General features: G+C 34.5%; 1 protein-coding gene across 3 annotated transcripts in view; it reads right to left on the bottom strand.

Annotated features, from left to right (window-relative positions):
* Positions 1-25,998, bottom strand: part of LOC127178518 (carboxypeptidase Q) — an 85,069-nt gene that overhangs the window by 57,481 nt on the left and 1,590 nt on the right. For all 3 annotated transcript variants that reach the window (XM_051131438.1, XM_051131436.1, XM_051131437.1), the window contains exon 4: positions 24,824-25,031. In XM_051131438.1, coding sequence (XP_050987395.1) covers positions 24,824-25,031 — 208 coding nt within the window. The remainder of the gene's footprint in view (positions 1-24,823; positions 25,032-25,998) is intronic.

The raw sequence follows: 25,998 nt of genomic DNA, 5'->3' as shown, positions 1-25,998 counted from the left end.
CATTACTTTAATAAAGTAATTGAAAAGTTACACTACTTATTACATTTTAAATTGAGTAACTTGTAATCTATAACCTATTACATTTCCGAAGTAACCTTCCCAACACTGTTTGCGCAGTGTGCGCATGTAACAAACGCGCACACCAACCCGATCACTTTATTTAGCATTCATGTAAACACTACATTCTGATTCATCAATTGGAATTAATTCAGTCAGATTGAACCAAAAAATTGTGCATGTAAATTTAGTTGTGTTCAAGGAATGAACATATGTCTGTGATGCATTACCCACTGCTGCAAAAACGGTTGTAAGTACGTTAGAAACCTTTGAAGCTCCCCTTAGTGCAAGCACAAATATGCTGACAGGGTCATTTGCACTGATGCTCTTAAATATTTTTTCATAGTCGCACACAGTAGTTTTCAGTCACAAATGCACTGCTTCTCCATAAATTCATGCAAGGCCACGCAATGTGAAAAAGATTTTTTTCTTGCGCTACCCCATCTCCACCCCAATCATTAACGCTGTTTCATTTAGTCTTTGATTGTGCATATAAGAACATTTTTGAAATAGCACCATTCTACTAAACAAAATTTATTTAAAATTTTAAGCACTTTCAAGGACCTATATTTGTTTTCAAGTACTTTCCAGGCCTTGAATCCACATGTCTGATATTCAAGTACTTTAAAAAAGCGTGGGAACCTTGTTAATCTGTATTTATTTTGCTCTCCTAACTATCCATAATTGTATGGTTAGTTACTTTTTATTGTTTAGATTGCATTGTTAAAGCTGCAATCTGTAACTTATTTTGTGCTCAAAATTTATATTATAAGCGAGTACATCATGAATCCATTTTCCAAACTGTGTTTTTGGCTTATCCTGAATCACTACGGTCTAAAAAAAGGAATAAGCCCCAAGAAGGGGCATTGTACTGTGCCTAACAACACTCCTTAGCTGTTCACTGTAAACCACAGCTTCACAGGGTTTATTGCTTTGATAACACGGTTATTCCATATATGTAGAAAGGTTTCACAAAATCAGCGGTGGCCTAATGGTTAGGGAGTGGGGCTTGTAACCAGAAGGTTCCAGGTTCGAGTCCCAGGTCCGGCAGGGAGTGAATAACCAGCACTCTCTCCATCCTCAATACCATGACTGAGGTGAGTTCCTTGAGCAAGGCACCGAACCCCCAACAGCTCCCTGGGCGCCACAGCGATAGCAATATGGCTGCCTACTGCTGTGTGTGTGTTCACTACTGTTTGTGTGCACTTGGATGGGTTAAATTTGACCACAAATTCAGAGTATGGGTCACCATACTTGGCCACACGTCACGTCTGTCCGCCCATCCATCCTTTACGTTGTCCGTCCAAAACAGAACAGAGCAAATAAAGAGCAATAATATTAAACAAAAACATTATTCTTCCACCAAACAATGTAGTTCCTCAGAAACGAGCAACACACAGACGTAAACAAAGGTGTGTGCTTGTAGAGTAATTTACAACAGCTTCAAACACGGCTCAACCAATCAGAATCAAGGACCAGAACTATCCGTTCTCTAATAATTGTTTTTATATTGTGACTATTTTAGACTATTTATTTTGGTTCTGGTAGAAACTGCTGTGGGGTAGCCCAATACCTATATAGCCCAGTCATAGACACAAACAGAGAGAAGTAGCTCCGGCTACAATGTTCTTTCGCAAGATGCGGTTCTGTTTGTTAACCACTAGAACGCCAAAAGCAAAAGTTACAGACTGTAGCTTTAAATGTCTCAACCCATATTTACATCACAATACGCAAGTTGAATAAGTTGAAAACCACTAGTACAGACTAACTTGACATGAAATTTAGATTGTAGGAGCAATTTGACCATAAGGTCAAAAGTCTTTGGAAAGTAATAACTATCTTCCAGAAAGTGTGGAAATGAATGTAACAAATTTCAAAATGTAGTCAGTGATAGAAAAGAAAACTGCCAGGTTTTCTGCCTGAGGATGGAAAACTAAATAACAGAAACACTGATTTTTGAATAATTATTACCACAATACCCATTCTAAAGAGGAAACCCTTTGTCAAACTTCATAAAAAATTGAGTTCAACCGTGCAAGGGTGCAGTAAACCAATCAGTAATGACAGTGTTCCCTCCCATTAAATATGAGCCCAGTTTAAAAGCCAACATCACCCTCTTTGAACCCCAAGAGTCATGAACGTTGTGGCCTCCTGTCATCCACATACTGATGGAGTGTGGAGAGCAGTATAAACTCCGGTTTCCCCTGTGGAATCCCCCGCATACATCACAGGCCAGAAACAACAAACAGCCGACCCTGAGGTGGTTAAATCCACTCTGGTGTTATCAGAGAATATAAACAACTCAACCTCATTCTGAGACTAAAAGATCAGTTGATGGGCCCAAAACGGAAAGAGGGGAGTGGGATGATGGACAGAGTGAATTAGGAGACAAAAACAACAAGCCAAACCCAAATAAAGAGAAGGGAACTGCAATTGTTTCTACTCATTGCTTCATATAAGAATTTTCTGGAAATGAGAAACTAACCGTTATTAGAGAGAAACATACAGATTTGAGGTTTGTGGAAATACAGTTTGGACGCACGGTGACCTTTGCCTGAATAGACAGGGTCTATTACAGAGACGGGAAATGTTTGGGAAATGACGAGAGCACATTTTGTGTATCAGTAAACGCTTGACTGATTTTACAACGCATTCCGTAATGGCTATTTTCAGTATAAAAGGCAGTTAAATTTGTGGGAACATAAAAACACTTACATACTTTTCACACTATTACTTTCATGCCATTCTTTTTTTTATAACTTTTCACTCAAATGAGTCTGCAAACAGTAAACTGACCAAACTATGATTACCCAGAAACCTAGATATCAGTATGTAACAATATCAAGGAATTAGTAATCAGGGGGTTTTTCTGTTTGTTTTTTTTCCCCCACTGACAGTAGTTCAGTAGTTCATGTTTTATCATTTTAAATGCGCCATCATTTATTTATTTGTTTGTTAATTGTTAATCATTTAAAAATTTTTTGGACAGTAAAATTTTTCTTTTGCTCACCAAGCCTGCATTTACTTGATCCAAAGTACAGCAACAACAGTACTTTTTTATGTTTTTACTATTTAAAACAATTGTTTTCTATTTGAATATGTAATTTATTCCTGTGATTTTAAAGCTGAATTTTTAGCATCATTACTCCAGTCACATGATCCTTCAGAAATTATTCTAATATTCTGATTTGCTGCTCAAAAAAACATTTTTTATTATTATTATGTTGAAAACAGCTGAGTGGATTTTTTAGGTTTCTTTGATGAATAGAAGGTTCAGAAAAACAGCATTTATCTAAAACAGAAATTCTAACATTATAAATGTCTTTTTATAATGTAAAAAATAAATTTAGATCAATTTAAAGCATACTTGCTAAATAAAAGTATTAATTTCTATAATTTCTTACCTAAAAATAAATATATAAATTATAGAGTCTCCAAGCTATTGAATGCTATAGTGTATAATGTTACAAAAGCTTTTTATTTCAGATAAATGCTGATCTTTGGATCTTTCTATTCATCAAAGAATCCTGAAAAAAAGCTGTTTTAAATATTGATAATAATAATAAAAAAAGTTTTGAAAAAAAAAAAAAAAAATTCTGAAAAATCATGTGACACTGAAGACTGGAGTAATGATGCTGAAAATGTAGCTTTGAACACAGAAATATTTTTTAAAATATATTCAACAAATATTTTAAATAGTACAAATATTTCAGAATTTTACTGTTTTTGCTATACTTTGGATCAAATAAATGCAGGCTTGGTTAGAAAACATTACAAATCTTAAGGTTCAAAAACTTTTGACTGGTAATGTGGATTTCTTATCTTAATAATATTTCACAATATTGCATTTTTCTTCCAGTCTTGTTGAAAATACAAGACTGTTTTTAAAAGCATACAAAAATACCAAACTTCTGAACTGTTGTGTACGCTAGCAACTATTTAGTGACAACACTGGCCTGAAACTGTCATCCTTATTACTATGACCTGGATATCATCTACATTTTTTGGTGATTTATTATGATAATCTGAATTACAGCCTTAACATTCCCTGTCATTCATTAGAAAGCTGTATCCAAAACTGCTTTTATGATCTCATGCTGTTAAATAACAGGAAACAATCAAGGTTAAGATGCCCATGAACACAGTGTACAGTACATGTGGTGTGTTATTCCAGTTCCCTGTCCTTTGCTTGCTGGTATAAAGCAGCTATTCTGGGTGCCACAAGGTTTTATCACAGCTCAATGCATTATTTATAAGGCAGAAGCCTGGCCCCTGGAGCAGGAGAAATGAATGGTTATGACAGGGTAAACCCCACAAGATGCCATCCACTGTGCATTGCAGGCATTAGTTTAGGCCAGCTTTTTAAAGTTGCTGATGGCCAACTCTCTGCTGTTTCAGGGAAACAATATGATACCGCATCTAGGACATTTGATTGTTTTTTTATGACAATGCATTATTTATTTGTCAATAATAGATGTTAAAATACACAAAAAATTGCCTTTCTGATGAAATAACTGTACTGCAGAAACAATCCAACGGTTAAAAGAGAAGTCCACTTCCAGAACAACAATTTACAAATTTACTCACCCCCTTGTCATCCAAGATTAGGGTTCATGTCTTTCTTTCTTCAGTCGTAAAGAAATTATGTTTTTTGAGGAAAACATTTCAGCGTTTTTCTTCATATAATGGGCTGATATGGAGCCCCGATTTTGAACTTCCAATATGCAGTTTAAATGAGGCTTTAAATGATCCTAAATGCGGTTGTAAATGATCTCAGGCAAGGAAGAAGGGTCTTGTCTAGCGAAACGATCGGTTATTTTCATTTAAAAAAATACAATTTATATACTTTTTAATGCCAAACGCTCGTCGTGTCTTACTCTGCTTGGACTGTTTTTGTTAGGGTATGTCGAAAAACTCCCATCTCATGTTCTCCCTCAATTTCGAAATCATCCTAAATTGCTGTTTTACCTTTTTTTTTGTTAAAGGCGTTTGATCTTCATTGCATGTTTACTTTGCAAAGACTGGGTCGGAACTTCTGCAGCGATGTAGGACGATTTTGAAATGATTTTTTAAGTTGAGGGAGAAAATAGATCTGAGTTTTTCGACATACCCTAACTGTCTTGAGTCAGAATACACAGAGTTTATGGAGAGAGAGGCAAGACGAGCGTTTGAGAAAGTATTTAAATTGTATTTTTTAATGAAAATAACCGATCGTTTCGCTAGATAAGACCATTCTTCCTCGGCTGGGATAGTTTACAACCGCATTTGGGATCGTTTGAAGCCGCATTTAAACAATGGAAGTCAGTGGGGTCCAAAACAATTCTTCATAATATCCTCTATTGTGTTCCACGGAAGACAAAGACACAATATGAGGGTGAGTAAATAATGAATAATGGATATGAATTTTCATTTTCGGGGTGAACTATCCCTTTAACAAGCTGACATTTCAACACACTGACAATCTGGCCAACAGCACACCCTTATAAATGGCCTATATATAAACTTCCAATTCCTAACTTACATTCTTCCCACACGCAATTATATCCCTCACTGCTTCCATATTTATATTTATTTGGCAGTTAATTTTTCTCGAGCAGCTTTAACTGCATACTAAACCACATATACAAGTCACGGTGCAATTTATCATTTAATATAAAATTCATTTCCATAAAAAAGCTGGCGAGGGCGATAATGAACAGATGCTAAACATTCATTGGAGATAATAAATGTGATTCATAGTTTAAAAAAGGTTCTGCAACTATCGCTTTAAGCATTGACTTTTATTCTTTTCACTACATCTAATCTCCATGCCAATGGAATGGGTTTTGAAATGCAGCTCCGGTCCTTTCTTAAAGTAAGAATGGAATTAATTGGACTGATTTAAGTAATAGATTTCATGTTTCATAATGAACCTTGCCCTCACTTTAAAAGAATCGTATTTAAAGTTGCATTTCAAAGCTCTTTATGAAATTCAGTGGGGTAGGCCTGCTTTTAGAAGCAGAGCTCAGATGTTTATTCAGACAACTGTGTTTTTCTTCTCAGACTACAGATGACGTTGAGGCTGATGATGATGAGGATGATGAGGATACTTTTCAAGGTTATTTCTGGGGAAATATAAAAGCCATAACCACAGACACCATCTGTTGTATTACAAAGAGATCAAAAGCAGTGGGAGGAAGGAATCAAAAGAAAGGAAAAAAAATAAAAAACAGAGAAAAGAGACTCATATGGGCATTGCTGGGATTAATAGGAGAGTGAAAGTAGAACAAACACAGTCTGTGTTATGATGTCTTCACTGGTGGTCTCGTCTACTTTGCTCCGGTGGGGTTGAATGCGTTCCAATTCTGAATGCGACTGAATGCAACTGACATTCGCAAAGTGGGGAATTCAATTAGGCTTTTTGACATCATGGCTGTCAACTCCATTAGACCTGTCTCTTCAAGACAATTCATATCTTCTGCCCTACTGCTTGCTTTTCTTTTAGTTTAGCGACAGCAGTTATATAAGCTAGGTAGTCTCACATGAGGTATTAACGTGAGAAAAGAGACCCTTTGGCTAGTGGCATAAGGTCAGTTTTACACTGCAGCTCATTTAGTGAGCAAGCTCAGACAGGAAGAGATTGTTTCACCTACACATAAAACAACCAAACCATAGTTGTTGTTGTTTTTTAATGTGATGTTTAAAGCTACAGTCAAAAGTTTACATACACCTTGCAGAATCTGCAAAATGTTAATTATTTTACCAAAATAAGAGGGATCATACAAAATGCGTGTTATTTTTTATTTAGTACTGACCTGAATAAGATATATCACATATAAGATGTGTACATATAGGACACAAGAGAAAATAAAAGTTGAACGTATGCATTTACATATGTTTGATTCTTAATACTGTGTTAACTGAATGATCCAAAGCAGTTTTTTTGTTTAGTGATATTGTTCATGGGTCCCTTGTTTGTCCTGAACAGTTAAACTGCCTGCTGTTCTTCAGAAAAAATCCTTCAGGTTCCACAGATTTTTTGGTTTTTCAGCATTTTTGTGTATTTGAACCCTTTACAACAATGACTGTATGATTTTGAGATCCACCTTATCACACTGAGGGACTCATATCCAACTATTACAGAAGGTTCAAAAGCTCACTGATAATCCAGAAGGAAACACAATGCATTACAAGCCAGGGGGTGAAAACTTTTGAATGGAATGAGGATGTGTACATTTTTCTTATTTTGCCTAAATATCATATTTTTCATTTAGTACTGACCTTCAGAAGCTACAGAAGATACTTACATGTTTCCCAGAAGACAAAATAAGTTAAATTTACCCTGAACTTCAAATTCAGAAGTTTTTACCCCCCAGTTCTTAATGCATTGTGTTTCCTTCTGAAGCATCAGTGAGCGTTTGAACCTTCTGTAATAGTTGCATATGAGTCCCTCAGTTGTCCTCAGTGTAAAAAGATGGATCTCATACAGCCATTGCAAAGAATTTGTGGGACCTGAAGGATTTTTCTGACAAACAGCAGGCAGTTTAACTGTTCAGGACAAACAAGAGACTCATGAACAAATAACACTAATCAAAACAAAAAACAGCTGTGGATCTTGCAGATTCTGCAAGGTGTATGTAAACTTTTGACTTCAACTGTACATGTATTTGAAATTGATTGTACTGCAATTGACCAGTGTCAAAAATATTTGTATTTTAATATATAATTGTGTGACAATCTCTTATGTATCAATGGTTGTGCAGAAAATATCTGAAAAACTGAGAATCTCTGCCTGATATTATTTAATTGATTATTTAACTGTCTTTGGAATTTACGTAAAGTCAGCCAATCAGATTTCAGCTTGTCATAATCGAGAAAGTGCTTTCCAGTGCACAATCTTACTAGCTGTTATTAGAAATGTTTTAATGTATCAATATCAGTAATTTGATATTTTACTTTGTATGTTCATTTCACTTTTGTGACATTTACAATCATTTTTAACATTTCATAGTACTGTTAACCCTCTTGAGCTGTCAAATTATGTTTTGGTTTTTTAGAATTTTTTATTTCATTGGAATGGTACAGAACTTGGTTTTGGCACATTAATAAATAAATAAATAAATACATTTTAAAAATCATGAACATGATTCAAAAAGGTTCAACTGTCCTGAAAAAAAAAAAAAATCACTTTGGAAACAAATTTCATCTAGTGGAAACATGTGGTACTGCACCCAAGTTAATTAACCCAAGTTAATTTTTTTATATCAACCACAAATTTGGAACACAATTTGTTTGGTTTTCACACAGTAGAGTTAACGTTTTGGAAAACATGACAAAAAAATAGCCAAATAATATTTTTATATTTGATACAATTACGCTGGCGTTTTTAGAATGTTCAGTGCGTGCGGCACATCAATTCAGCTGCTATTATAAATAATCACACACGATTCTGGTGAGCTTTTGAATGCAATGACCAAACAGAGGTTAGCCATCAAAGAAACAAAAACACCACTGTTTTGTTCACTATATCTTGCTGACTGAATTCTCTGGCAAATAATAATATTTTGAATAAAAAGGACAAAAATAAATAAATAAAACTTAAGCCTATATCAGTTAGCCTATATCATAAATAATGAGTGCATGATGCTCCTGCATATATTTCATATAACAGTTAAAAGAAGTATTTTTGTCCTTTGAAGCTACACTGAAACTGCAATCTGGACCTTCAACCAGTAAAGAAATTTTAATTCTGCAACTGAACTAATTATTAAATATCGTGAAGAAGACTCCCAGAATTTCCCATCTCCCCTGTGTTTGAAAATGAATCTCATTTTACCAAAAACCCCTCATCTTGCTAGATCATGATGTAAAAGTACATGTTCTCATGCTTCAGGCAGCCAAACCATGGACACATTTAATGAACTAGCTTTTCTCAGGCCTGTTCCAACTTTGCCACTGTGGGGGAGGATGACACTGGATGTGCAATTACTGCAGACAGGACCAGCTACACCCAGTCCAGCACAACACAGCAGAGGACAACATTGTGACACAGTGCAGTGTAATACAGCACAAAGGAATGCTGTGTAATGCATCGACGCTAATTAAAACAGAATGGGCAGTGACACGGCGTAACCCCAGGAAACATCCTACACAACAACACAACAACATGGTTGCAGGACACTCGTGACACCGGCACAGTGATTCATAACTATGTGACTGTCACTTTTTGGCAAGACATTGCAAGTGTGTTGTCATTTAGAATGTACAATTCACTGACAGCAACGGTGGCTTAGAGACAGGTGAACAGAATCACCAATATTCCATCTACCACAATTTACACAAAAAGAAAAAGACACTTGTTTTGTAAAAGTGCTGCACTGTGTGAGGAAATTGACTTTTAAAGTGTTTCAAAAAAACTGTGAGCAGCGCTTTTCCATGTAAAACTTGGCACAGTGACGCTGGAGAGTTGTGGGTGGTTGTCAGGGCATTGCTGTGTGGTGGTTAATGGATTTGTTAGGGTGTTGCTTACTGACCCAAGCTTACTTCACCCAGATGTACTGTTTAATGTCTGAGTCAACAGGATTTTTAAAAAATGTTTTATTGTGTGGGAGGTGAAAGGTCACGCACGCACATGCAAACACACACAATAGCATAAATAGCCACAAAATTTAAAGGGGACATCGGATGCAAAATTCACTTACGTCATGTTTACATATAAATGTCATTAGCAGTGTATGGAAACAAACACCCTACAATGATAAAAATCCATTCACTCCTTTTTTTTAATGCCCCAAACGTTGACAGACTGTCCCGTATTAGCATATTTCGCCGTCAGCCAGTTGTATGCTTCCCGCCATTTTTTTTTTCAGACTAAATTCAAAGTAACAAAACTACAGCAGTAGCAAGTTTGTGCTGGTTGAATATAGGCTATTTATTAGCTTTTACAGTTCAAGATAACACTTAAAAGATGCCGTTATTAAATTAAATCTAAAATATTTCAAATTCATATTGAATGCATTATTTAATGTGTATACCGTTAATATTTAACTTATTTAATTTATACTGAACTTTCTATAAGTATTTAAATAATTCACCCTTACAGGCTGTTTGTGTCTGAGCTTATTTATTTATTTATTTATTTATTTTAATGACTTTCTGCACTTGCTATCCTATATACTTCAGTGCAGTGAAAGTACTAAAATTTGTTATACTAGTAATTTTATAATAAATCAAAAAGCAACACGAAAAAAATAGAGGGTTCAAATGGCAGCTGCAGCCAATAAGTGATTTCATGTAATTTTCATCTTATAAAGTCGTTTTCTGTGGAAAGACATTTTTTCCATGTCATCTTTATGAATGAAAAGTGAATCTTTGAAGTGATCCCAGGTGATTGCAAGCTAGCTAACATTAGCCTAATCAGTTATGATAGTGCTCGGCTGTCAGCATTTAAATGTACAACTGCGTGTCTAGGTACTCTCCTGGGATTACCAGGCTTGGCGTTTAAATTATATGTTGTTATATAATATGAAACTGAACGTTCATGCCGCTATCATTATTTAGGATGTTGCAATTATTATTTTTCTCAGTTTCTGATAAGAATGAGGCAGGAGTGTCAAGAGTCTCCATCTATATAAAGCACATATAAAATGAGCTTCACAGGAAATTTAGGAGCTGGCTTATCTGAATGCAGGAGTTCTGAAAAACGCTCTGTGCATATGGTCAATTGTGCCACCAAATACACAAGGGGCGGGGTGAGCAGTAGCTTATTAGCATTGCATTGAAACAGGTCGCTGTGAACAGAGCTGTTCTTGACAAGGTAAAAGTTGTTGTTTTACATGACTACTGAGGAAATTTAACTAAAGTATGTTGCAGACATTTCATGAAGACCCTAAAGAATAATACCAACTTGTGGGAAATGGGCATCAGATGTCACCTTTAAGGTATAATTCTTGTTTGTGGCACAAACTATGTTCTTTTGTAAGTGCTTCAAAAATTTACTATTTGTATTTATGTTTGTTTTATATGTGTCATACCCCTGTGGACTGTTTATGTTGGTTTCTCCCTCTTGTGCCCATATTTGGTCGTTCCTGTTTCCTGTCCTCGTTCAGTCATTATGAGTTAATCTTGTATCACCTGTGTCTTAATTTAGTTCATCGTTATCGCCTGTCTTTTATAAGTTGTATTCAGTTCTGTGTTTGTCGTCCGGTCTCGTCAACGTCAACATGTATGTGTATGCTACCCTGCCTGTGGATTTACCTGTTTCGGAACTACCTGTGGATTATAATAAAGACTTTATTTTTAACCTTCGTCTTCGTTCGCCCCTTCCTCGCACAAAACGTGACAATATGGTTTTGAGCAATTTTTTACATTTTAAATGTCCTTAAAGAGGAATCATTGTTTTTTCATTTAGTAGTGACCTGAATAAGATTTTTTACATAAAAGACATTTACATATAGTCCACAAGAGAAAATAATAGTTGAATTTATGAAAATGACCCTTTTTAGCATTTTTGTGTATCTAAACCCTTTTCAACAATGACTGTATGATTTTGAGATCCATCTCTCATGCTGAGGACAAATGAGGGACTCAAATGCAACTATTACAAAAGGTTCAAATGCTCACTGATGCTCCAGAAGAAAAAAAAACAAAAAAACAATGCCTTTAGAGCCAGGGGTGTAAACTTTTGAACAGAACAAAGATGTGCACATTTTTTTTATTTTGCCTAAATATCTTTTTTCTTTTTTTCTTTTTTTTTTTTCATTTAGTACTGCCCTTCAGAAGCTACAGAAGATACTGACATGTTTCCCAAAATAAATTTACCCTGATATTTAAATTTAAAAAGTTTTCACCCCACGGTTCTTAATGCATCATGTTTCCGTCTGAAGCATCAGTGACTGTTTGAACCTTCTGTAATAGTTGCATATGAGTCCCTCAGTTGTCCTCAGTGTGAAAAGATGGATCTCAAAATCATATAGTCATTGTTGGAAAGGGTTCAAATACCCAAAAATGCTGAAAAACCTCGACCTGAAGGATTTTTCTGAAGAACAGCAGGCAGTGTAGCTGTTCAGGACAAACAGTGCACTCATAACTATCAAAAAAAAAAAAAACACACACACACAGACACACACAGCTGTGGATCATTCAGGTAACAACACAGCATTAAGAATCAAGTGTATGAAAACATTTGAACAGGGTCATTTTCATAAATTCATAATTTTTTTCTTGTGGACTATATATAAAACATATTTTATGTGAAATATCTCATTCAGGTCAGTATTAAATAAAAGATGACATGCATTTTGTGTGCTCCTGTAGCGGTGTGTTATCTGCGTTGTGTTGTATATTAAACTGAATACACCGAATTTCTTGCCATCAAGTCCTCATTTATTGCATCTGAATAACACAAAACAGAGAAATTGAGGAGTCTTGCAGCAAATAAGCAGCGCGTGGCAGCAATGCACGACACGCTGTGAAATCACATGCAGACTGGGAAAAACCCATATATGGTCATGACAAGTGGAATCACAAAATACGTTCTAAAAACACACACCTGCTACACTCCCTCATATTTTAGTAAAATAATTAACATTTTGCAGATTCTGCAAAGTTTTTGACCTCAACTGTATATTTTTCTGAAAATATAAAATCAAGTGAGTCTACATGTTAATACTTATTTTCAAAGAGTTATTAAATATTTTTACTGGCACCTACATTAATAATTAATTGCACCACATGGCATTTTACATCCTGAACTAACCTAGTCTTGTCATAAAAAGTCAAATGTTCTGACATTTTAAGAGTGTTACTGACCTTTACACATAGTCATGAGAAACAGCAGGAGTCTATAATTTCCTGTTGTTGTTGTTTTTCTGCATTAGTTGCAACATATAAAAAATGTAAATACTTAAAAAAATACTTTTATAAATACTTAAAAAATGTTTAATTTAAAACATTCACATCATAGAAAATGTATAGTCAAGTTATTGTGTGTACGAACAGCATTTTTAAATATGTTTTTAAAATAATTAATAGATGTGGACAAAAAAAAAAAAAAGAGCGATGTGTCTTTGACTCATGTGCCAAAGTGTGAATTTTAGGGTTAACGGTTTGTTTATTGATTTAAAAAGTGATCTTATATACAGGCCAGAGTATCTGGCACCTTTTTATTCATTTAAATGAACACTACATGCCTTCCATGAATCCCAAATGCTGTTAACCAATAACTAGGGAAGCTCTTTAGAGGGGAACTCATTCATTCTTGGTGAGTTGTCAATTACATCTTGTCCAATATGACTTACAACACACTTATCCCCTAAGTGTCTTGTTAAAGGGCACAATGTGATGTGTGTATAATGTCAGATGTTTCTCTTTTAGCGATTAATTTTTAAAATGAGAAATCAGTGTGTATAAGCTGCTCATGGTGTGGGCAGCAACACAATGTGTGTGGGAGAGCTTTTTTTAATACCAAGTAAAAATGTTTCCCCTGCAGTCAGGCATTAGGCAGACATGTGGACACACAACCTGTCACGCTATCGTTATGGCTGCCTTCAATCACAGCAACCCACGCGCACACACAAACACAAAAACCGTCACTTGCAGCCCTCAGCCCTCTCTCTCTGTCAAACACACACATACGCACACTCAGGGGCCCTAATCAACGTCATCAGAGGTCTCCACTTCTGCAGATGGTGGAAATCAAAACTCAACAGGCTGAGTGAAAACACACCAGGTCAGTGACAGACAGGAAGCTAAAACCACCTACACAAACTAACATTCACCATAAACAGAGTGTAAGGCTATAAATAAGTAAATAAGGCTATAAATAAGTATAAATAAACTTTTCTATATTTAAAAGACACAATGTGTAATTTGTAAAATCTTGAGATTAGATTAAATCAAATCTAATGTTATTTATAAACAGTGCTGGGCATGTTATTTTAAATAAGTGATTAGTTACTAGTTACTTCTCACAAATAGTACCTGAGTAACTAATTACCAGGGAAAGTAACTATTTTAAAAAAAAAACTTCAAAAATAATTTCAAAATCATCCTACATCATTGCAGAAGCACCAACCCAGTCTTTGCAAAGTGAACATGCAAAGAAGATCAAACACCCTTAACAAAAAAGGTAAAACAACTATATAAGATGATTTTGAAGTTGAGGGAGAACATGAGATGGGAGTTTTTCAACAACTGTCATGAACCGGAAAAAAACAGTGTTCAGGCAGAGCGAGACAAGATGAGCATTTGACATTAAAAAGGATATAAACTGTATTATTTTTATGAAAATAACTGATCGTTTCGCTAGATAAGACCCTTCTTCCTCGGCTGGGATTGTTTACAACCACATTTGTGATCGTTTGAAGCCGCATATAAACTGCATTTTGGTTCAAAAGCTCAAAATCGGGGCACGATAACAATCCATTATATGGAGAAAAATCCTAAAATGTTTCCCTCAAAAAACATAATTTCTTTTTACGGCTGAAGAAAGAAAGACATGAACATCTTGGATGACAAGGGGGTGAGTACATTATCTGTACATTTTTGTTCTAGAAATTTCAGCTTTTCAAATTTCAAATATACACGTGAGACGCATGGACATGTTGGTAAACACCCACATCACCTCTGTAAACAAACATGAACATTCATCAAGTTCATTTCAGCTACTTTTTGTTTCTGGAAGAAGATGCGCTAAGAGGAATAAGACAGAATTTACCTCAGAAAAAGAACACAACGCAACATAATGCACAGCTTTGCAGGTCCTATGGCTGAGAGCCTACTTTAGTGAGCTCAGTTATAGTAACGCCGCATTTTATAGTAATTTGTTTGATTAAGTTACGCGTTACTGAATAAACTAATACCGTTAGTAACGCTGTTTATTTATAACACTGTTATTCCTATCAATGTTTATAAAGCACAATAAAAAGAACAGTAGTTGACCACTGTGCTGTACAAACCATTAGTGCTGTCACAATATACCAAAATTTTGACTTCGATACGATACGTGACTAAAATTTCACAATACTACTACTGAATCGATACTACAAAAAAAAACACAGAACAACAGGAAAAGTAATGGAATAATAGATGATCCAAATGGAGACCATAGTTATTTTATCTATTAAATCAAAGCATTTCATCCCCCCTTTAAAAAAAAAGCCTACAGGTATGTAGAAATCTTTGATATATATCGGTAAGTTAACTTAAAGGATAAAGCCAAATCTTATTTCATGATATAGTAATTTTATTTCACAACAACAAATTATATCATTACATAGTCATTTTTTGTTATGTTATCTTTGTTATTAATAATAAGCACCTAGATGCAAGTAACAAACTAAAGGACAACTACAATAAAACAAAGACACAACTGAAATAAAGAGGGCCCTATGAAATCTGTTTTATTTTTTCCTAAATTCCATTTGAATTTTTCTAGACTCTATTTTAATGGTTACATTAAAAAAGAAATGTTATCTAAAAGCATGTCTAATTAATTGAAATCATGAAACTTGATTCAAAGAAATTTTTTAAAAGTTCAACAAAAATTACGTTTTTAAGGCCCTATGAAATACGTTTTATTATTTTTCTCAAATTCTTGTTTGAGAGTCTCTATTTTCCATTAATTTTCTGGATTCTATTTTAATCGTTTCATTACATTTTTATTATCAAAAGCATGTCTAATGAATTTATAAAGGATAATTAGATTTGATAAAGAATTAATTTATTATAGGCTATTTACTTCTTTTTTTTAACAAAAATACTGTGTTGTGTATTTACAATTTTCTGGTAAATATTTTTTCTAGTAAATATTCCTTAAACATTGTTTTAATAACATTTTTTATTAGTAGTAGTAGTACTACTACTATCTTTACATGAAGTAGTATATTAATATATTTCTGACTGTCAAGTTAAACCTTTTATTTTGACGGGTTGCTGTGAAGACCTTTAGGGTCTTCATTATATGACAATAGTTTTCCGCAAGTGACTCTCAGAGCAGTTCTAGAGACTATGTTCATGTGGTCATGTACTCATATATTGAGGCAACAGAAGCTAAAAACACTGCGAGCAGCACACATATGTGTGCAGTAAATAACACAGCATGTCTGCGCCATTCACTAACACAGACACGCAGAAATACGGCTCTTATTAAAATGCATTCTTAAAGTACCGGTACTAGTAAAATGCAGAATCTGAGGTAAGGTGCTCTTGGCGGGTTAATGAGTGCTAAACAGTGAACCACATTTTCAAATAGATGTTATCTTTATTAACAAACCACATATTTGAAGTCTAAACAAGGACATTCTCACCTTAAAAAAAAGGTTCACTCGCTGTGAGAATAACCGCAAGCGGAGTTATACAAATGGTAAGACAGTTGAAGTTTCGATATCACTAGAATATCACACTCTTCTCAGCCTATCAGATTTGAGGACCAGAAAGAACTGCTATATAAATTTGTATAGACCACAATGCAATAAAGGGAGAAGATGTCAAAACTCTAATAAGTGATTCAATCTTATAAGTCTGGGTAAAAAGACAGGTTTTTAACTTAGAATCAGATTATTTCAATCTGAATCTGAATTTAAATCTAGGTCTTAGACTTAAACTCAGATTCAAATTGAAAAAATCTGCAGAAAACTGGGAGACTATTCCACAGTTTGGGCCCAACTATCACCCGTCAACTTTAGTGTGGATCATCAACAATCTTTGCTCAGATGACTTCAGAAATCTAACAGATGTATATGGATTCAAAAGGTCAGAAAGAGAGATGAGAAGTGCAGATCTGATCAGAGCTAAAAGGTTATTTTTTTTTTAAATCAATTCTGTAACGGACCAGCAACAGGTGCAAAGGATATCATATACGGGAAATATGATCAAATTTCCGGGTGCCAGTCAGAAGTCACAACTGATATTAGACTGACTTATTCCAATGTAAAAAGAATTGCAATAGTCATGTTGAGATGAAACAAATGCAAGTATCACTCTCTCTTAATTAAAAAAAGGACTTGACTACAATCTTTATCTGTTTATCAAATTTGAGTGCAGAATCAAAAATAATACATAAGTCTTTCATAAAAGGTTTAACATAGGAGCCACAATCAGAGCTGTCTGAAGGCCCAAACACAATAACCTCTGTTTTGCTCTTATCAAGATAAAAAAAAAAAAATTCAATTCAATGGTCCCCTGAGTTTGAACTTCCAAAATGTAGTTTAAACGCAGCCCCAACGATCCCAAATGTGGCTGTAAATGATCCCAGCCGAGAAAGAAGGGTCTTATCTAGCAAAACGATCACTTATTTTCATAAAAATAATAAAATGTATATACTTTTTAATCTCAAATGCTTGTCTTGTCTTACTTTGCCTGAACACTGTTTTTTTCCGGTTCATGACAGTTAGAGTATGTTGAAAAACTCCCATCTCATGTTCTCCCTCAACTTCAAAATCGTCCTATATCTCTGTTTTACCTTTTTTTGTTAAGGGTGTTTGATCTTCTTTGCATGTTCACTTTGCATAGACTGGGTCGGTACTTCTGCAGCGATGTAGGATGATTTTGATTTTGAATTGTATAATTTTTATGAAAATGACCGTTTTGCTAGATAAGACCCTTCTTCCTCAGCTGGGATCGTTTACAACTGCATTTGGGATCATTTGAAGTCGCATTTAAACTGCATTTTGGAAGTTCAAACTCGGGGCACCATAGAAGTCCACTATATGGAGAAAAATGTTGAAATGTTTTCCTCAAAAAACATAATTTCTTTACGACTGAAGAAAAAAAGACATGAACATCTTGGATGACAAGGGGGTGAGTACATTATCTCTAAATTTTTGTTCTGGAAGTGGACTTCTCCTTTAAGAAAAGCATGGCTTGGTTTCAAACAAACATACAACTTCAGCCTTTTTTTTACATTGTGCTTCAGGGACAAATATATTGAAGTCAACATGAAATAAAAATTGACCCTAGTTACTCACAGGCCTGTTTGAACAATTCACTGTTGCATGTTTTTCTAAAGGGGAAAAAATTGTTTTTGTAATCTTTCATCAAAATGTAAAAACTTGCCCTTCCTTACCAGCTTTTTCTTGTCAGCGGTCTTCCTGAAAACCTCCTACTTTTCACCCCCGCTCTTCCTACCACCCTTTTTTGGTATGTTATGCTCACTTTTCACATTCCAAAAAATTCCCTATAGATAAAGTCAAGTACCGTTCAACATTTTTTTCCAATAACTACCCAGTTTCAACCAGAAATACATCACATTATAAATGGTGGCAAATAGCATTTCATACTTATTTTAAATTATTAAACAATTAATACTTCTATTCAGCATTAGATTTATCAAAAGTGACATTATATTGTTATAAAAGGTTCAAATAAATGCTGTTATTACTAGTTATCAAAGAATACTGAAAAAAGCACCATAGTTTATAAAAACAAATTACACTCATAAAATACATTTTAAAATATATTACAAAAAGAAAACAGTTTAAATTGTAATAATATTTCACAATATTACAGATCTGTTTGATCAAATAAATGCATCTTGGTGACATAAGAGAATTATTTAAAAAACATAAACAAACAAACAAACAAACAAACAAATAAATAAATAAATAAATCTTCCTGACCCCAAATTTTTGAACAGTGGTGTAGATTGTGAACTAATGTTTTTTATAAGGTATTTTTGTTGGACAGCCTAAGGCACACCTGTGCAATAATCATGCTGTCTAATCAGCATCTTGATATGCCACACCTGTGAGGATGGATAATCTCGGCAAAGGAGAAGTGCTCACTAACACAGATTTAGACAGACTTATGAACAATATTTGAGAGAAATAGGCCTTTTGTGTACAGAGAAAAAGTCTCAGATCTTTAAGTTCAGCTCATGAAACACGGGGGCAAAAACAAAAGTGTTGCGTTTATAATTTTGGTCAGTGTATATATACACACTTGTATGTTGGCTGTCTATCATGAAGTTATAAAACATTATTCTCCTGAATAAACAGTTTTAGCAGAAAATGACTACTGACAGAAAATTTATGACCAGCGGTATGCTTACTCTGAATTTCCTGCCATTATATGTCAATTCTGCATAAATGGACTGGCATTATGCCGCTTCTGGTTTTAACAAAAGAAGGAAATTCTTAAGTAAAAGGCCAGCTAAAAGGTTATATGATGCATAGCAATTGCGTTTGACCAGTATGTGTTTCAAAAGACCTCAGACGTCATTCTTGCCATTCACTCCCATGAACTGATAGACAAGAACAAAACGCTCAGTACCATTATCGCTAATGACAGATTATTACAACACCAATGCTAAACCAATGACAATTCAGAGCAGAGTTAAAAACAATGACCAGCCTTTTCACCCAAAGAAAGCTCATGTCAAACTATTGCAACACTAGGGAGAAAAAGTTGACTCCTACAAGGAAATGAGAACTCACAAAAGAAGGATGGTACTTGCGCAATATGAAGTGCAACTTAATCAGCTTCCCAAATTCATCTTCTTTTAGGCTTAATCACTAAATTTGGTCTAGAATGAGGAAGCTTTCGAGATCCACTTCACCACTTTTCCAAAGTTACAGACCTGTTTCCTCTTAGTCAGTTAATATATAATTGAAAAACCAAATGAGGCACTCGAATCCTGTTAAGTCAGCAATCCTACAGCATTCCGTCCTGCTGAGATCATGGAGGAGTTCAGAGGAAGAAAGAGGAACAAATCTAACTTTCTGAGGACCTGTGTATGTGAATGAGAAAGTATAGAACATCTCGTTCTGCTTTTATTGAATGAGTCTCACAGAAATGACACTTTTCACGCATCATTGGTGATTACTGTAACTGTTTTGCATATATATATATATATATATATATATAAAAATATACACACACACACATACTGCATATATACTGTATATGTACTAAGACTGCATCCAAAGTACAGCAAAAAATGTAACATTTTTAAAAAAAATTTACGATTTAAAAGAACTGTTTTGTATTTGAATATATTTTGAAATGTAATTTATTCCTGTGATCAAAGCTAAATTTTTTTGCATCATTACTTCAGTCTTCAGTATCACATGATTCTTCAGAAATCGTTCTAATATGCTGATTTGCTGTTCAAGAAACATTATTATTATTATTATTATTATTATCATCAATATTTAAAACAGCTCAGTACATTTCTCGAAATTATAGAAATTAATACTTTTATTCAGCAAGGATGCTTTAAATTGGTCAAAAGTGATGATAAAGACATTTATAATGTTACAAAAGATTTCTATTTCAAATAAATGCTTTTCTTTGAATTTTCTATTCATCAAAGAAACTTGAAAAAAAATCTACTCGGCTGTTTTCAACATAAAAATAATTATACTTTTTTGTTATTTTTGAGCAGCAAATCGGAATATTAGAGTTATTTCTGAAGGATCATGCGACTGGAGTAATGGTGCTTAAAATTCAGCTTTGAAATCACAGGAATAAATTACATTTCAAAATATATTCAAATAGAAAACAGTTATTTTACATAAAAAACATATTTCAAAATTTTACTGTTTTTGCAGTACTTTGGATCAAATAAATGCAGGCTTGGTGAGCAGAAGAGACTTCTTTAAAAAAACACTAAAAACTTTTGACTGCGTATACACACACACACACACACACACTACCATTCAATCCAAGTTTGGATCACAATGACGAACTGATGCTTTTATTCAGCATGGATGCATTACATTGATCAAAAATGAAACGAAAAACATTAAAATAATCTCTACTTCAGATAAATGTTGTTCTTTCAGTTTCTGTTCATAAAAGAATTGCACAAAAGACATATTTTATCACAGTTTCCACGCTACATTAAGCAGCACAACCATTTTCAACTGTGATAATAATAGGAAAGGGTTCTTAAGCATCAAATCAGCATATTAGAATGATTTCTTAAAAATCATGTAACACTGAAGACTGAAGCTTTGGCATCAAAGGGGAAAAATACCTTTTAAAACATATTAACATAGAAAAGAGTTCATATTTCAGAGCATTGCTCTTTTTAGATATGTTTTGATCAAATAAATGCAGACTTGGTGATCATATAAATAATACTAATTAATAAATCTTGCTATACTGCCATGAAAGTAATATCAGACTTCATTTTCCCTAACTACAACATAATTTGTAATATCTTTTTCAGATTAGTTTTCAGGGTGAAATACGACCCAGACATGTTCTTGGCCAGCTTTGGGAGATTCCCCTGATAACTGAACGTCTAGAAAACAATTTAACATCAGTTTCTGTCTGAGGCTTCAGTTCCTCAAATTTCATTATTTCTCTCCCTCTCTCTCTTACGTAGCTGTGGTCATGCATCCGAGTGTGAGGGATAACAGACCACTCAAGCTGAACGCTTCTATTAAAATTTAAGACTGCAGAATGGTTCTTTTTCCCTTCACACTTAATCACACTGAATCTTTCACCACCTCCCACAGAAGACATTAACAGGGAAGAGTGCTGAAAATATAACGCATGGCTGTGGAACTGACAGAGAGGGCAGCACACTAATAGGAGTAGAAAACTTTCCCTAACAAGTCTCTAATTAGATATAAGCTGGCAGTGGATGCTGGACAGATGTATGATGATCAGTCAAAGGGGCAACAGTGCTAGCCGGGCAGCCGAGAAATCCTCTATACTGTCTGTAATTGGGGCTACGGCTGTGGATACCTTATTCCTCTGACTCCTGACTAACAGATTCCTTTCCATAAACACAGGCATTAAGAAGAAGCAGATCTCTGTAATTGGTTCCCTGATGTCCTGCAGAGCAGCAATGCAAACAAATGTCAGAATGACCACTGCATGGCTCGTCATGGCAGTTGGGAATTGGCAGAGGACACCACACAGATTACAGTTCTCTTCCAAAACCTACAGAGCTGCTTCATGGTCTACTGTCTACCTAGACAGCATCCTAACCGAGGTGGAACCTCCCAACTGACTGATTAGGCAGCAGCTCCATGAGCTATTTTTACCAATACTTTTCAGGATTGAATGAAATACATCTATAATTGGCATTTCTTTCACTTCGTTTGCCATCTTGGACACATTCATAGCTACAGTATCTTTGGAAGCAGCATAATTATGATTCCTATCTTTGGAACAGCCTTTATGTCAGGAGGGCAGTTGCAATACCTAAAGAGGCAGCTCACTAGGTTTCAAAAGTGAGCAAATGGAGAATTGAGACAATCATATTCATCTCAGTCTGACCATGCATGGTTAGTACACATTGTGTCAATCAACCCTAGAAAATAAATACTTAAAGAGCTAGTTCACCCAAAAATTAAACTGACTCTATGATTTACTCACCCCCAAGCCGTGGCGTATATGACTTTCTTCTTTCAAATGAATACAATCAGAGTTATATTTAAAAATGTCCTGGCTCTTCCAAGCTTTATAATGGCAGTGAATGACTGTTGAGATTCAATAGTCAAATAGAAATCCAATAAAGTGCATCCACCCATCATAAAAAGTGCTCCACACGGCTCCGGGGGATTAAAAAACATCTTCTGAAGCAAAGCGATGGATTTGTGTAAGAAAAATATCCATATTTAAAACTTTCTAAACCATAATCGCTAGCTTCTGCTAACTGTTGTATACTTGTACAAGAGAGAGTGGCGTTTCAGCAGATGACATAGGATGAAATAGTCTTGCACAATCCAAGTTTTGTTTACAGCAAAGGAAAACCAGTCTCCTCTTGGCTTATATCGAAAACTTTCAAATATTTTCTTTACAAATCCTCATTTTGTACGTCTCATTCGTGACTGTGTTTTGTTTTGCTCTCTCCTCTGCGCTTCTGCGTTTGTAACTTCTCACCAGAGCTTAAGCTACATCTACAACATCTGCTGCAACTTTCTCGTGAACATGCGTACAACAGTAGAAGCTAGAGATTACGGTTTATACAATTTTAAAAATGGATATTTTTCTTACGAAAACACATCGATTCGTTTCAGAAGGCCTTTATTAACGCCCCGGAGCAGTGTGTAATACTTTTTATGACGGATTGATGCACTTTATTAGACTTCAAAATCTCAACACCCATTCACTGCCATTCTAAAACTTGAAAGAGCAAGGACATGTTTTAACATAACTCCAATTGTATTCATTTGGAAGAATGAGTACATCATGGGGCAATTTTCAATTCCCTTTAAGAATTTAGGGACAGTGTATTTTGCATTCCGTTGAGTTACTTTTTAGGATCTTCTATGTAAACATGCACTAGATGGAAATGTTTGACTGATGCACTTGCTTGTCTTTTGGAGTGTTTTGCACACGACACATCATTGTTTAAATATTGTATCTTGACAACTTACTTTTACATTCTGCAGTGTCTTGCAAATGCAAAAAAAAAAAAATGTTCTGCGTGAATGACCACTGATTTAACAATTCAGTTATTTGATAAACTGCAACTGTCACCAAACGACCTAGGTGAAGTGGGTCTCGTTTACTAATGTGCACAAGAAATGTGTGTACAGACATTTTCACAAAAAAACATGATTAATCAATAACTTTCACACATTTTTTTAATTACAAATGTATGAAAAAAATGTTTTCAAACTTGTTTTGAGAATGGCACACATGGTATTTCTTGAGGGTATTGCTGTGTGTGATCTCAGGTGAGAACTGAGAGTGTTTACTGTGAGTGTCAAAAGCAAAAGCTGTGTGAAAAATCCCTTATATCTACGTGGTTTGGCCATGCAGATTACTAACCTTGAGTATGCTCATATAGGTTACACAGTGTTTTCCTACAGCTCAAATTTTAGAGTACAAAGTCCTGGGTCCTTGATTCCCAGGGAATGCAAAAACTTTTTTTTTTTAATCAGATCAAAAAGAACTCTATTTACTTTCTAAATACATACTGGTCTTACTGCACTTTATTAATTAGTGCATGTTATTTAAAAATAATAATAATTTAGGCCATGCAGGCTATACTGGCTAGTGTTAACCAATAGTCAAAAAGCTATTTAGGCACTGTTTTACAAAAACTGGCTTCATTCTAGCCTGGAATAAGCCAATAATTTTTCAATTAATAAATGAAATGAAATGTGACCCTGGACTACAAAACCTCAAAGCTTTCCATTTATGTATGATTTGTTAGGATAGGAAAATGTTTGGCCAAGATACAACTCTGTGAAAATCTGGAATCTGGAAAAAAAATCTAAATATTGAGAAAATCGCCTTTAAAGTTGTCCAAATGAAGTTCTTAGCAATGCATATTACTAATCAAAATTTAAATTTTGATATATTTATGGTAGGAAATTCACAAAATATCCTTATGGAACATGGAACTTAATATCCTAATGATTTTTGGCATAAAAGAAAAATCGATAATTTTGACCCATACAGTGTATTTTTGGCTCATGCTACAAATATACCCATGCTACTTATGACTGGTTTTGTGCAGAAGTCAACAGTCAGTTGTAAGCCTTTATAATAACTCTATTATTAAGGGTCCTTAAAAGCATGGTGTGAGGCCAGTAATTTCCCAATGGAGAAACTGGTGTGAAGTCAATTATTTCCCACTGGATAAATTCAAGTCCTACATTTGTTTCCTCACTGAATATCACATTTCACACTGGACTGCTTTGTATTATGCAAGTAAAATGGGATTAAAATGTGATTTCATGTTGTGATTTCATGTTTCAGTCTTGAAGGAAAACAAGTTGTACTGTATGAGTCAATAGCCAGTTGTAAAATTTTAGTAATACTAGCAAGGCTTTTATTATTAAGCGTCTTTTGTGAGATCAGTACAAAAGTAACCTACCTGTTCAGGATGCTCGCTGCCTCTGATTTCAGCCACAGTGTTGTATGAGTCAACATCTGGCAATGTTTGAGCCCCCATAGTCAGACGCACCACAATCCTCTGGCCTCTGCGGGCCATCCTGGCCATCATCTGGGCATCCTCGATAGTGATGCAGGCAGTGGGGATCTGAGGCACTCCAGGCTGGTACCACTGCCAGCCAGTATGGGGGCTGAAAACAGTACCATTAGTGGGTTAAAAACACTGAAATATGCTTTTTATGTATTAAATATTGTTACAATATATGCATTACCATTTTTTATGTAATTTAATCCTTTGATGGCAAAGCTGAATCTTCAGCAAGTATTATTAATTATTAATAGTGCTAAATTTTTAATAATGGTTCTTATTATTTTAGTTGAAAACAGTTTTTGCTGCTTAATATTTTAGTGGAAATCATGATACTTTTTGTCAGGATTCTTTAATTAATAAAAAGTAATAGCATTTATTTGAAATATAAATCTTTTCATCATACATTTTTTTACCGCTACTTTGGAATGATTTAATGCATCCTAACTGAATAAAAGTATTAATTTCTTCTTATACACTTTATACTTAAATCTTATTTAACCTAAACTTTTGAATGATAGTGTATCCCATTTTCCACAAAAACATTAAGCATCACAACTGTTTACAACATTGATGATAATAATAATAATAATAATAAGACATGTTTCAGGGCACCAAATCAGCAAAATAAAATGACAATGAAGACCGGAGTAATGATGCTGAAAATGTAGCTTTGCCATCATAGAAAAACTTACATTTGAATATTTTAAATGTATTTTTTATTTTAAACTGTAATAATTTTATTTTATTTTAAACTGTAATAATAGTTGACAGTATTACTGTTTTACTTGTGTTGTATTTTTGATTAAATAAATTGAACCTTGGTGAGCATAAGAGACTTCTTAAATAAATAAATAATTTGTCGGCGCCAACAGCCTTGTGGTTATTGTGCTGACATATAGCACAACTGTACAATGTACGGTATATTTAAAATGTAAAATGTATTTATTGCATTTATGTTTTTCTTTATTTGTTTTCATTTGTTTTCATATTTAGAGAAACAAATGAGAAACAAATAATCTCTGGAATGTCATCCTTGAAGCCTGCTTCTATATATATTAAAATACATA

Source organism: Labeo rohita, chromosome 16 (genome assembly GCF_022985175.1).
Source record: "Labeo rohita strain BAU-BD-2019 chromosome 16, IGBB_LRoh.1.0, whole genome shotgun sequence".
NCBI lineage: Eukaryota > Metazoa > Chordata > Actinopteri > Cypriniformes > Cyprinidae > Labeo > Labeo rohita.
Note: the sequence above shows the minus strand (reverse complement) of the source record. Positions and strands in the feature narration are given on the sequence as shown.